Source organism: Argopecten irradians, chromosome 1 (genome assembly GCF_041381155.1).
Source record: "Argopecten irradians isolate NY chromosome 1, Ai_NY, whole genome shotgun sequence".
Lineage (NCBI taxonomy): Eukaryota > Metazoa > Mollusca > Bivalvia > Pectinida > Pectinidae > Argopecten > Argopecten irradians.
This window is the reverse complement of record NC_091134.1, coordinates 7,141,688-7,156,381: the sequence shown is the minus strand read 5'-3', so window position 1 is coordinate 7,156,381 and position 14,694 is coordinate 7,141,688. Positions and strand designations below refer to the sequence as shown.

General features: G+C 45.4%; 1 protein-coding gene across 1 annotated transcript in view; it reads left to right on the top strand.

Annotated features, from left to right (window-relative positions):
* The window catches only part of LOC138309124 (glycosyltransferase 8 domain-containing protein 2-like), an 84,370-nt gene that overhangs the window by 47,492 nt on the left and 22,184 nt on the right, over window positions 1-14,694 (top strand). The window contains exons 5-8 of the mRNA XM_069250277.1: window positions 8,412-8,499; window positions 9,865-10,074; window positions 10,519-10,728; window positions 12,280-12,501. Coding sequence (XP_069106378.1) covers window positions 8,412-8,499; window positions 9,865-10,074; window positions 10,519-10,728; window positions 12,280-12,501 — 730 coding nt within the window. The remainder of the gene's footprint in view (window positions 1-8,411; window positions 8,500-9,864; window positions 10,075-10,518; window positions 10,729-12,279; window positions 12,502-14,694) is intronic.

Genomic DNA, 14,694 nt, shown 5'->3' with positions numbered 1-14,694 from the left:
GTGGCTCAGTGGTTAAGGTTTACTGCCACTACAGTCCTGAAACTTCTTGGCTGTGGTGACTCAGTGGTTAAGTCATACTGCCACTACAGTCCTGAAACTTCTTGGCTGTGGTGGCTCAGTGGTTAAGGTTTACTGCCACTACAGTCCTGAAACTTCTTGGCTGTGGTGGCTCAGTGGTTAAGTCATACTGCCACTACAGTCCTGAAACTTCTTGGCTGTGGTGACTCAGTGGTTAAGTTTTACTGCCACTACACTCCTGAAACTTCTTGGCTGTGGTGACTCAGTAGTTAAGTCATACTGCCACTACAGTCCTGAAACTTCTTGGCTGTGGTGACTCAGTGGTTAAGGTTTACTGCCACTACAGTCCTGAAACTTCTTGGCTGTGATGACTCAGTGGTTAAGTTTACTGCCACTACAGTCCTGAAACTTCTTGGCTGTGGTGACTCAGTGGTTAAGGTTTACTGCCACTACAGTCCTGAAACTTCTTGGCTGTGGTGGCTCAGTGGTTAAGGTTTACTGCCACTACAGTCCTGAAACTTCTTGGCTGTGGTGGCTCAGTGGTTAAGGTTTACTGCCACTACAGTCCTGAAACTTCTTGGCTGTGGTGGCTCAGTGGTTAAGGTTTACTGCCACTACAGTCCTGACATACACTCCTGAAACTTCTTGGCTGTGGTGACTCAGTGGTTAAGGTTTACTGCCACTACAGTCCTGAAACTTCTTGGCTGTGGTGGCTCAGTGGTTAAGGTTTACTGCCACTACAGTCCTGAAACTTCTTGGCTGTGGTGGCTCAGTGGTTAAGGTTTACTGCCACTACAGTCCTGAAACTTCTTGGCTGTGGTGACTCAGTGGTTAAGGTTTACTGCCACTACAGTCCTGAAACTTCTTGGCTGTGGTGACTCAGTAGTTAAGTCATACTGCCACTACAGTCCTGAAACTTCTTGGCTGTGGTGACTCAGTGGTTAAGGTTTACTGCCACTACAGTCCTGAAACTTCTTGGCTGTGGTGACTCAGTGGTTAAGTTTACTGCCACTACAGTCCTGAAACTTCTTGGCTGTGGTGGCTCAGTGGTTAAGGTTTACTGCCACTACAGTCCTGAAACTTCTTGGCTGTGGTGGCTCAGTGGTTAAGGTTTACTGCCACTACAGTCCTGAAACTTCTTGGCTGTGGTGACTCAGTAGTTAAGTCATACTGCCACTACAGTCCTGAAACTTCTTGGCTGTGGTGACTCAGTGGTTAAGTCATACTGCCACTACAGTCCTGAAACTTCTTGGCTGTGGTGACTCAGTGGTTAAAGTTTACTGCCACTACAGTCCTGAAACTTCTTGGCTGTGGTGACTCAGTAGTTAAGTCATACTGCCACTACAGTCCTGAAACTTCTTGGCTGTGGTGACTCAGTGGTTAAGTTTTACTGCCACTAAAGTCCTGAAACTTCTTGGCTGTGGTGGCTCAGTGGTTAAGGTTTACTGCCACTACAGTCCTGAAACTTCTTGGCTGTGGTGGCTCAGTGGTTAAGGTTTACTGCCACTACAGTCCTGAAGCTTCTTGGCTGTGGTGGCTCAGTGGTTAAGTCATACTGCCATTACAGTCCTGAAACTTCTTGGCTGTGGTGGCTCAGTGGTTAAGTCATACTGCCACTACAGTCCTGAAACTTCTTGGCTGTGGTGGCTCAGTGGTTAAGTTTTACTGCCACTACAGTCCTGAAACTTCTTGGCTGTGGTGACTCAGTGGTTAAGGTTTACTGCCACTACAGTCCTGAAACTTCTTGGCTGTGGTGGCTCAGTGGTTAAGTCATACTGCCACTACAGTCCTGAAACTTCTTGGCTGTGGTGGCTCAGTGGTTAAGGTTTACTGCCACTACAGTCCTGAAACTTCTTGGCTGTGGTGACTCAGTGGTTAAGTTTTACTGCCACTACAGTCCTGAAACTTCTTGGCTGTGGTGGCTCAGTGGTTAAGTCATTTACTGCCACTACAGTCCTGAAACTTCTTGGCTGTGGTGGCTCAGTGGTTAAGGTTTTACTGCCACTACAGTCCTGAAACTTCTTGGCTGTGGTGACTCAGTGGTTAAGTTTACTGCCAGAATTCTGCCACTACAGTCCTGAAACTTCTTGGCTGTGGTGACTCAGTGGTTAAGGTTTACTGCCACTACAGTCCTGAAACTTCTTGGCTGTGGTGACTCAGTGGTTAAGGTTTACTGCCACTACAGTCCTGAAACTTCTTGGCTGTGGTGGCTCAGTGGTTAAGTCATACTGCCACTACAGTCCTGAAACTTCTTGGCTGTGGTGGCTCAGTGGTTAAGGTTTACTGCCACTACAGTCCTGAAACTTCTTGGCTGTGGTGGCTCAGTGGTTAAAGTTTACTGCTACTACACTCCTGAAACTTCTTGGCTGTGGTGTCTCAGTGGTTAAGGTTTACTGCCACTACAGTCCTGAAACTTCTTGGCTGTGGTGACTCAGTAGTTAAGTCATACTGCCACTACAGTCCTGAAACTTCTTGGCTGTGGTGACTCAGTGGTTAAGGTTTACTGCCACTACAGTCCTGAAACTTCTTGGCTGTGGTGGCTCAGTGGTTAAGTCATACTGCCACTACAGTCCTGAAACTTCTTGGCTGTGGTGGCTCAGTGGTTAAGTTTACTGCCACTACAGTCCTGAAACTTCTTGGCTGTGGTGGCTCAGTGGTTAAGTCATACTGCCACTACAGTCCTGAAACTTCTTGGCTGTGGTGGCTCAGTGGTTAAGGTTTACTGCCACTACAGTCCTGAAACTTCTTGGCTGTGGTGGCTCAGTGGTTAAGTCATACTGCCACTACAGTCCTGAAACTTCTTGGCTGTGGTGGCTCAGTGGTTAAGGTTTACTGCCACTACAGTCCTGAAACTTCTTGGCTGTGGTGGCTCAGTGGTTAAGTCATACTGCCACTACAGTCCTGAAACTTCTTGGCTGTGGTGACTCAGTGCTTAAAGTTTACTGCCACTACAGTCCTGAAGCTTCTTGGCTGTGGTGACTCAGTGGTTAAGTCATACTGCCACTACAGTCCTGAAACTTCTTGGCTGTGGTGGCTCAGTGGTTAAGGTTTACTGCCACTACAGTCCTGAAACTTCTTGGCTGTGGTGGCTCAGTGGTTAAGTCATACTGCCACTACAGTCCTGAAACTTCTTGGCTGTGGTGGCTCAGTGGTTAAGGTTTACTGCCACTACAGTCCTGAAACTTCTTGGCTGTGGTGGCTCAGTGGTTAAGTCATACTGCCACTACAGTCCTGAAACTTCTTGGCTGTGGTGGCTCAGTGGTTAAGTTTACTGCCACTACAGTCCTGAAACTTCTTGGCTGTGGTGGCTGCATCACGTGGTGTGGTGCTCAGTGTTAACTGCCACTACAGTCCTGAAACTTCTTGGCTGTGGTGGCTCAGTGGTTAAGTCATACTGCCACTACAGTCCTGAAACTTCTTGGCTGTGGTGGCTCAGTGGTTAAGTCATACTGCCACTACAGTCCTGAAACTTCTTGGCTGTGGTGGCTCAGTGGTTAAGTCATACTGCCACTACAGTCCTGAAACTTCTTGGCTGTGGTGACTCAGTGGTTAAGGTTTACTGCCACTACAGTCCTGAAACTTCTTGGCTGTGGTGGCTCAGTGGTTAAGGTTTACTGCCACTACAGTCCTGAAACTTCTTGGCTGTGGTGGCTCAGTGGTTAAGTCATACTGCCACTACAGTCCTGAAACTTCTTGGCTGTGGTGGCTCAGTGGTTAAGTCATACTGCCACTACAGTCCTGAAACTTCTTGGCTGTGGTGGCTCAGTGGTTAAGGTTTACTGCCACTACAGTCCTGAAACTTCTTGGCTGTGGTGACTCAGTGGTTAAGTCATACTGCCACTACAGTCCTGAAACTTCTTGGCTGTGGTGACTCAGTGGTTAAGGTTTACTGCCACTACAGTCCTGAAACTTCTTGGCTGTGGTGACTCAGTGGTTAAGTCATACTGCCACTACAGTCCTGAAACTTCTTGGCTGTGGTGACTCAGTGGTTAAGGTTTACTGCCACTACAGTCCTGAAACTTCTTGGCTGTGGTGACTCAGTGGTTAAGGTTTACTGCCACTACAGTCCTGAAACTTCTTGGCTGTGGTGACTCAGTGGTTAAGGTTTACTGCCACTACAGTCCTGAAACTTCTTGGCTGTGGTGGCTCAGTGGTTAAGGTTTACTGCCACTACAGTCCTGAAACTTCTTGGCTGTGGTGGCTCAGTGGTTAAGGTTTACTGCCACTACAGTCCTGAAACTTCTTGGCTGTGGTGGCTCAGTGGTTAAGGTTTACTGCCACTACTACAGTCCTGAAACTTCTTGGCTGTGGTGACTCAGTGCTTAAAGTTTACTGCCACTACAGTCCTGAAACTTCTTGGCTGTGGTGGCTCAGTGGTTAAGTCATACTGCCACTACAGTCCTGAAACTTCTTGGCTGTGGTGGCTCAGTGGTTAAGGTTTACTGCCACTACAGTCCTGAAACTTCTTGGCTGTGGTGGCTCAGTGGTTAAGGTTTACTGCCACTACAGTCCTGAAACTTCTTGGCTGTGGTGACTCAGTGGTTAAGTTTTACTGCCACTACAGTCCTGAAACTTCTTGGCTGTGGTGACTCAGTGGTTAAGGTTTACTGCCACTACAGTCCTGAAACTTCTTGGCTGTGGTGACTCAGTGGTTAAGGTTTTCTGCCACTACAATCCTGAAACTTCTTGGCTGTGGTGACTCAGTGGTTAAGTTTTACTGCCACTACAGTCCTGAAACTTCTTGGCTGTGGTGACTCAGTGGTTAAGGTTTACTGCCACTACAGTCCTGAAACTTCTTGGCTGTGGTGACTCAGTGGTTAAGGTTTACTGCCACTACAGTCCTGAAACTTCTTGGCTGTGGTGGCTCAGTGGTTAAGTCATACTGCCACTACAGTCCTGAAACTTCTTGGCTGTGGTGGCTCAGTGGTTAAGGTTTACTGCCACTACAGTCCTGAAACTTCTTGGCTGTGGTGACTCAGTGGTTAAGGTTTACTGCCACTACAGTCCTGAAACTTCTTGGCTGTGGTGACTCAGTGGTTAAGGTTTACTGCCACTACAGTCCTGAAACTTCTTGGCTGTGGTGACTCAGTGGTTAAGGTTTACTGCCACTACAGTCCTGAAACTTCTTGGCTGTGGTGACTCAGTGCTTAAAGTTTACTGCCACTACAGTCCTGAAACTTCTTGGCTGTGGTGACTCAGTGGTTAAGGTTTACTGCCACTACAGTCCTGAAACTTCTTGGCTGTGGTGACTCAGTGGTTAAGGTTTACTGCCACTACAGTCCTGAAACTTCTTGGCTGTGGTGGCTCAGTGGTTAAAGTTTACTGCTACTACACTCCTGAAACTTCTTGGCTGTGGTGTCTCAGTGGTTAAGTTTTACTGCCACTACAGTCCTGAAACTTCTTGGCTGTGGTGACTCAGTGGTTAAGGTTTACTGCCACTACAGTCCTGAAACTTCTTGGCTGTGGTGGCTCAGTGGTTAAGGTTTACTGCCACTACAGTCCTGAAACTTCTTGGCTGTGGTGACTCAGTGGTTAAGGTTTACTGCCACTACAGTCCTGAAACTTCTTGGCTGTGGTGACTCAGTGGTTAAGGTTTACTGCCACTACAGTCCTGAAACTTCTTGGCTGTGGTGGCTCAGTGGTTAAGGTTTACTGCCACTACAGTCCTGAAACTTCTTGGTGTGGTGACTCAGTGTTAAGTTTACTGCCACTACAGTCCTGAAACTTCTTGGCTGTGGTGGCTCAGTGGTTAAGTCATACTGCCACTACAGTCCTGAAACTTCTTGGCTGTGGTGGCTTAGTGGTTAAGGTTTACTGCCACTACACTCCTGAAACTTCTTGGCTGTGGTGACTCAGTGGTTAAAGTTTACTGCCACTACAGTCCTGAAACTTCTTGGCTGTGGTGGCTCAGTGGTTAAGGTTTATGACTACTACAGTCCTGAAACTTCTTGGCTGTGATGACTCAGTGGTTAAGGTTTACTGCTACTACAGTCCTGAAAACTTCTTGGTTGTGGTGGTGGCTCAGTGGTTAAGGTTTACTGCCACTACAGTCCTGAAACTTCTTGGCTGTGGTGGCTCAGTAGTTAAGGTTTACTGCCACTACAGTCCTGAAACTTCTTGGCTGTGGTGGCTCAGTGGTTAAGGTTTACTGCCACTACAGTCCTGAAACTTCTTGGCTGTGGTGGCTCAGTGGTTAAGTTTACTGCCACTACAGTCCTGAAACTTCTTGGCTGTGGTGGCTCAGTGGTTAAGGTTTACTGCCACTACAGTCCTGAAACTTCTTGGCTTGTGGTGGCTCAGTGGTTAAGTTTACTGCCACTACAGTCCTGAAACTTCTTGGCTGTGGTGGCTCAGTGGTTAAGGTTTACTGCCATTACAGTCCTGAAACTTCTTGGCTGTGGTGACTCAGTGGTTAAGTTTTACTGCCACTAAAGTCCTGAAACTTCTTGACTGTGGTGGCTCAGCAGTTAAGGTTTACTGCCACTACAGTCCTGAAACTTCTTGGCTGTGGTGACTCAGTGGTTAAGTTTTACTGCCACTACAGTCCTGAAACTTCTTGTGGTTTTTAACGCACTACAGTCCTGAAACTTCTTGGCTGTGGTGGCTCAGTGGTTAAGTCATACTGCCACTACAGTCCTGAAACTTCTTGGCTGTGGTGACTCAGTGGTTAAAGTTTACTGCCACTACAGTCCTGAAACTTCTTGGCTGTGGTGACTCAGTGGTTAAGTTTACTGCCACTACAGTCCTGAAACTTCTTGGCTGTGGTGGCTCAGTGGTTAAGGTTTACTGCCACTACAGTCCTGAAACTTCTTGGCTGTGGTGGCTCAGTGGTTAAGGTTTACTGCTACTACAGTCCTGAAACTTCTTGGCTGTGGTGACTCAGTGGTTAAGGTTTACTGCCACTACAGTCCTGAAACTTCTTGGCTGTGGTGACTCAGTGGTTAAAGTTTACTGCCACTACAGTCCTGAAACTTCTTGGCTGTGGTGACTCAGTGGTTAAGGTTTACTGCCACTACAGTCCTGAAACTTCTTGGCTGTGGTGGCTCTCAGTGGTTAAGGTTTACTGCCACTACAGTCCTGAAACTTCTTGGCTGTGGTGACTCAGTGGTTAAGGTTTACTGCCACTACAGTCCTGAAACTTCTTGGCTGTGGTGGCTCAGTGGTTAAGGTTTACTGCCACTACAGTCCTGAAACTTCTTGGCTGTGGTGGCTCAGTGGTTAAGTTTACTGCTTACTACACTCCTGAAACTTCTTGGCTGTGGTGGCTCAGTGGTTAAAGTTTACTGCCACTACAGTCCTGAAACTTCTTGGCTGTGGTGGCTCAGTGGTTAAGGTTTACTGCTACTACAGTCCTGAAACTTCTTGGCTGTGGTGACTCAGTAGTTAAGTCATACTGCCACTACAGTCCTGAAACTTCTTGGCTGTGGTTGCTCAGTGGTAAAAGTTTACTGCTACTACACTCCTGAAACTTCTTGGCTGTGGTGGCTCAGTGGTTAAGGTTTATGACTACTACAGTCCTGAAACTTCTTGGCTGTGGTGACTCAGTGGTTAAGGTTTACTGCTACTACAGTCCTGAAACTTCTTGGCTGTGGTGACTCAGTGGTTAAGGTTTACTGCTACTACAGTCCTGAAACTTCTTGGTTGTGGTGGCTCAGTGGTTAAGGTTTACTGCCACTACAGTCCTGAAACTTCTTGGCTGTGGTGACTCAGTGGTTAAGGTTTACTGCTACTACACTCCTGAAACTTCTTGGCTGTGGTGGCTCAGTGGTTAAGGTTTATGACTACTACAGTCCTGAAACTTCTTGGCTGTGATGACTCAGTGGTTAAGGTTTACTGCCACTACAGTCCTGAAACTTCTTGGCTGTGATGACTCAGTGGTTAAGGTTTACTGCCACTACAGTCCTGAAACTTCTTGGCTGTGGTGGCTCAGTAGTTAAGGTTTACTGCCACTACAGTCCTGAAACTTCTTGGCTGTGGTGACTCAGTGGTGAAAGTTTACTGCCACTACAGTCCTGAAGCTTCTTGGCTGGTGTGGCTCAGTGGTTAAGGTTTACTTTCACTACAGTCCTGAAACTTCTTGGTTGTGGTGACTCAGTAGTTAAGGTTAACTGTCACTACAGTCCTGAAACTTCTTAGCTGTGGTGGCTCAGTGGTAAAGGTTTACTGCCACTACAGTCTTCTTGGCTGTGTTGGCCAAATAGTTAAGGTTTTAGACAGTCTATCACTTACCTCTTTGGATTGCAATCTTATTTCCTATACAAACTTCTATGTTTTATTAAGTACTTGATGGCTTTAAGGAACAGAAGTGCAGATGTATTTACAGTTGTATAGATTTCAAGCTAGATTAATTGACAAACTGTTTATTGACATATCCATCTCTTTTGTACTTCAAGTTAAACTTTGGGAGATACTACCTACCACAACTATTACCAAACATCCATGGTCGAGTCCTTTATATAGATGATGACAGCATTGTTCAAGGTGAGATATTAATAACCTGTTTTTGTACTAAAGCCAATGTAGAGCCCCTTTGTACTGATACCATAGTAGATATCCCTTGTACTGATACCATTAAAGAGCCCCCTTGCACTGATACCATTGTAGATCTCCCTTGTACTGATACCATTGTAGAGCCCCTTTGTACTGATACCATAGTAGATATCCCTTGTACTGATACCATTATAGACCCCCTTGTACTGATATCATTGTAGAGCCCCTTTGCACTGATACCATAGTAGATATCCCTTGTACTGATACCATTATAGACCCCCTTGTACTGATAGCATTGTAGAGCCCCCTTGTACTGATACCATTATAGACCCCCTTGTACTAATACCATTGTAGATCTCCTTGTACTGATACAATTGTAGATCCCCCTTGTACTGATACCATTGTAGATCCCCCTTGTACTAATACCATTGTAGATCCCCCTTGTACTGATACCATTGTAGGTCTCCCCTGTACTGATACCATTGTAGACCCCCTTGTACTGATACCATTGTAGATCCCCCTTGTACTAATACCATTGTAGATCTCCTTGTACTAGATCTCCCCTGTACTGATACCATTGTAGATCCCCCTTGTACTGATACCATTGTAGAGCCCCCTTGTACTGATACCATTGTAGATCCCCCTTGTACTGATACCATTGTAGATCCCCCTTGTACTGATACCATTGTAGATCCCCCTTGTACTGATACCATTGTAGATCTCCCTTGTACTGATACCATTGTAGACCCTTTTGTACTGATACCATTGTAGATCCCCCTTGTACTAATACCATTGTAGATCTCCTTGTACTGATACCATTGTAGATCTCCCTTGTACTGATACCATTGTAGACCCCCTTGTACTGATACCATTGTAGGTCTCCCTTGTACTGATACCATTATAGACCCCCTTGTACTGATATCATTGTAGAGCCCCCTTGTACTGATACCATTATAGACCTCCTTGTACTAATACCATTGTAGATCTCCTTGTACTGATTCCATTGTAAATCTCCATTGTACTGATACCATTGTAGGTCTCCCTTGAACTGATACCATTGTAGAGCCCCCTTGTACTAATACCATTGTAGATCTCCTTGTACTGATACCATTGTAGATCCCCCTTGTACTGATATCATTGTAGATCCCCCTTGTACTGATACCATTGTAAGTCTCCCTTGTACTGATACCATTGTAGACCCCCTTGTACTGATACTATTGTAGATCCCCCTTGTAATGATACCATTGTAAGCCCCCTTGTACTGATACCAATGTAGATCCCCCTTGTACTGATACCATTATAGACCCCCTTGTACTTATACCATTGTATATCCCCCTTCTACTGATACCATTGTAGAGCCCCCTTGTACTGATACCATTGTAGATCCACCTTGTAGAGCCCCTTGTACTTATACCATTGTAAAGCCCCCTTGTACTAATACCATTTTAGAGCCCCCGTGTACTAATACCATTGTAGAGCCCCCTTGTACTGATACCATTGTAGAGCCCCCTTGTACTGATACCATTGTAGATCTCCCTTGTACTGATACCATTGTAGATCTCCCTTGTAGAGCCCCTTGTACTGATACCATTGTATATCCCCCTTGTAGAGCTCCCTTGTAGTGATACCATTGTAGATCTCTCTTGTACTGATACCATTGTAGAGCCCCTTGTACTGATACCATTGTAGATCCCCCTTGTAGAGCCCCCTTGTACTGATGCCATTGTAGATCCCCCCTTGTAGAGCCCCCTTGTACTGATACCGTTGTAGATCTCTCTTGTACTGATACTATTGTAGAGCCCCTTGTACTAATACCATTGTAGATCCCCCTTGTACTGATACCATTGTAGATCCCCCTTGTACTGATACCATTGTAGAGCCCCCTTGTACTGATACCATTGTAGATCCCCTTGTACTGATACCATTGTAGAGCCCCCTTGTACTGATACTATTGTAGAGCCCTCTTGTACTGATACCATTATAGACCCCCTTGTACTGATACCATTGTAGATCCCCCTTGTACTGATACCATTGTAGATCTCCCTTGTACTGATACCATTGTAGACCCCCCTTGTAATGATACCATTGTAGATCCCCCTTGTACTGATACCATTGTAGATCTCCCTTGTACTGATACTATTGTAGATATCCCTTGTACTGATACCATTGTAGATCTCCCTTGTAGAGCCCCTTGTACTGATACCATTGTAGAGCCCCCTTGTAGAGCCCCCTTGTACTGATACAATTGTAGATCTCTCTTGTACTGATACCATTGTAGAGCCCCTTGTACTGATACCATTGTAGATCCCCCTTGTAGAGCCCCCTTGTACTGATAACATTGTAGATCCCCCCTTGTAGATCCCCCTTGTACTGATACCATTGTAGAGCCCCTTGTACTGAGACCATTGTAGATCTCTCTTGTACTGATAACATTGTAGAGCCCCTTGTACTGATACCATTGTAGAGCCCCCTTGTACTGATACCATTTTAGAGCCCCTTTGTACTGATACCATTGTAGAGCCCCCTTGTACTGATACCATTGTAGATCCCCTTGTACTGATACCATTGTAGACCCCCTTGTACTAATACCATTGTAGGTCTCCCTTGTACTGATACCATTGTAGATCCCCCTTGTACTGATACCATTGTAGGTCTCCCTTGTACTGATACCATTGTAGACCCCCTTGTACTGATACCATTGTAGATCCCCCTTGTACTAATACCATTGTAGATCTCCTTGTACTGATACCATTGTAGATCTCCCTTGTACTGATACCATTGTAGACCCCCTTGTACTGATACCATTGTAGATCCCCTTGTACTGATACCATTGTAGATCCCCCTTGTACTGATACCATTGTAGATCCCCCTTGTACTGATACCATTGTAGGTCTCCCTTGTACTGATACCATTTTAGACCCCCTTGTACTGATACCATTGTAGAGCCCTCTTGTACTGATACCATTGTAGATCTCCTTGTACTGATACCATTGTAGATCTCCCTTGTTCTGATATCATTGTAGAGCCCCCTTGTACTGATACCATTGTAGAGCCCCCTTGTACTGATACCATTGTAGATCTCCTTGTACTGATACCATTGTAGATCCCCCTTGTACTGATATCATTGTAGAGCCCCCTTGTACTGATACCATTGTAAGTCTCCCTTGTACTGATACCATTGTAGACCCACTTGTACTGATACCATTGTAGATCCCCCTTTTAATGATACCATTGTAAGCCCCCTTCTACTGATACCATTGTAAATCCCCCTTGTACTGATACCATTGTAGATCCCCCTTGTACTGATACCATTGTAGATCCCCCTTGTACTGATACCATTGTAGAGCCCCCTTGTACTGATACCATTGTAGAGCCCCCTTGTACTGATACCATTGTAGATCTCCTTGTACTGATACCATTGTAGATCCCCCTTGTACTGATATCATTGTAGAGCCCCCTTGTACTGATACCATTGTAAGTGTCCCTTGTACTGATACCATTGTAGACCCCCTTGTTCTGATACCATTGTAGATCCCCCTTGTAATGATACCATTGTAAGCCCCCTTCTACTGATAGCATTGTAAATCCCCCTTGTACTGATACCATTGTAGGTCTCCCTTGTACTGATACCATTGTAGATCCCCCATGTACTGATACCATTGTAGACCCCCTTGTACTGATACCATTGTAGATCCCCCTTGTACTGATACCATTGTAGAGCCCCCTTGTACTGATACCATTGTAGATCCACTTGTACTGATACCATTGTAGATCCCCCTTGTACTGATACCATTTTAGATCTCCCTTGTACTGATACCAATGTAGATTCCCCGTTTAGCGCCCCTTGTACTGATACCATTGTAGAGCCCCCTTGTACTGATACCATTGTAGATCTCTCTTGTACTGATACCATTGTAGAGCCCCCTTGTAGAGCCCATTGTACTGATATCATTGTAGAGCCCCCTTGTTATGATACCATTGCAGAGCCCCCTTGTACTGATACCATTGTATATCCCCTTGTAATGATACCATTGTAGAGCCCCTTGTAATGATACCATTGTAGAGCCCCCTTGTACTGATACCATTGTAGATCCCCCTTGTACTGATACCATTTTAGAGCCCCCTTGTACTGATCCCATTGTAGAGCCCCCTTGAACTGATACCATTGTAGAGCCCCCTTGTACTGATACCATTATAGATCTCCCTTGTACTGATACCATTGTAGATCCCCCTTGTAATGATACCATTGTAGGTCTCCCTTGTACTGATACCATTGTAGAGCCCCCTTGTACTGATCCCATTGTAGAGCCCCCTTGAACTGATACCATTGTAGAGCCCCCTTGTACTGATACCATTATAGATCTCCCTTGTACTGATACCATTGTAGATCCCCCTTGTAATGATACCATTGTAGGTCTCCCTTGTACTGATACCATTGTAGAGCCCCCTTGTACTGATACCATTGTAGTGCCCCTTGTACTGATACCATTGTAGATCCCCCTTGTACTGATACCATTGTAGGTCTCCCTTGTACTGATACCGTTGTAGAGCCCCCTTGTACTGATACCATTGTAGAGCCCCCTTGTACTGATGCCATTGTAGAGCCCCTTGTACTGATACCATTGTAGAGCCCCTTATACTGATACCATTGTAGATCCCCCTTGTACTGATAGCATTGTACACCCCCTTGTACTGATACCATTGTAAATCCCCTTTGTAGAGCCCCTTGTACTGATACCATTGTAGAGCCCCTTATACTGATACCATTGTAGAGCCCCTTTGTACTGATACCATTGTCTCTCTTGTACTGATACCATTGTAGAGCCCCCTTGTACTGATACCATTGTAGATCTCCCTTGTACTGATACCATTGTACACCCCCTTGTACTGATACCATTGTAGATCCCCTTTGTAGAGCCCCTTGTAGAGCCGCTTGTACTGATACCATTATAGACCCCCCTTGTAGAGCACCCTTGTACTGACACCATTGTAGATCCCCCTTGTAGAGCCCTCTTGTACTGATACCATTGTAGATCTCCCTTGTACTGATACCAATGTAGATTCCCCGTTTAGCGCCCCTTGTACTGATGCCATTGTAGAGCCCCCTTGTACTTATAACATTGTAGATCTCTCTTGTACTGATACCATTGTAGAGCCCCCTTGTAGAGCCCCTTGTACTTATACCATTGTATATCCCCTTCTACTGATCACCATTGTAGAGCCCCCTTGTACTGATACCATTGTAGATCCACCTTGTAGAGCCCCTTGAACTGATACCATTGTAGAGCCCCCTTGTACTTGTACTACCATTGTAGAGCCATTGTAGAGCCCCCTTAGTACTGATACCATTGTAGAGCCCCACATCACTAGTTACCACACAGTGACCTGATCAAAATCATCATTCACTTCACTAGTTACCCCAACAGTGACTGATCATCATCATCACTTCACTAGTTACCAAAGTGACCTGATCACCATCATTCTTCACAGTGACTGATGATCAATCATTTCGACTAAGTTTACCACAGTGACTGATCATTCATCTTCACTCTTCAGCTAGTTACACAGTGACCTGATCATCATCATCACTTCACTTAGTTACCAACAGTGACTGATCATCTTCACATCACCTAGTTACACAGTGACTGAGATCATTATCATCACTTCACTAGTTACCACCTGTGGAACCCCTGATCACTCTATCATCACAGTCACTAGTTACCAACACGTGACCTGATCATCATCATCACTTCACTAGTTACCACAGTGACTCTATCATCATCATCACTCACTAGTCACAACAGTGACCTGATTATATCATCACTTCATTTGTTATCCAAAGTGATCATCATCATCACTTCACTAGTTACCACAGTGACCTGATCATCATCATCACTTCACTAGTTACCACAATGACCTGATCATCATCATCACTTCACTAGTTACCACAGTGACCTGATGATCATCATCACTTCACTAGTTACCACAGTGACTGATCATCATCATCACTTCACTAGTTACCACAGTGACTGATCATCATCACTTCACTAGTTACCACAGTGACCTATCATCATCATCTTCACTAGTTACCACAGTGACCTGATCATCATCATATTCACTAGTCTACCACAGTGACCATGATCATCATCAATTCACTAAATTACCCCACGACGTGACTGAATCATC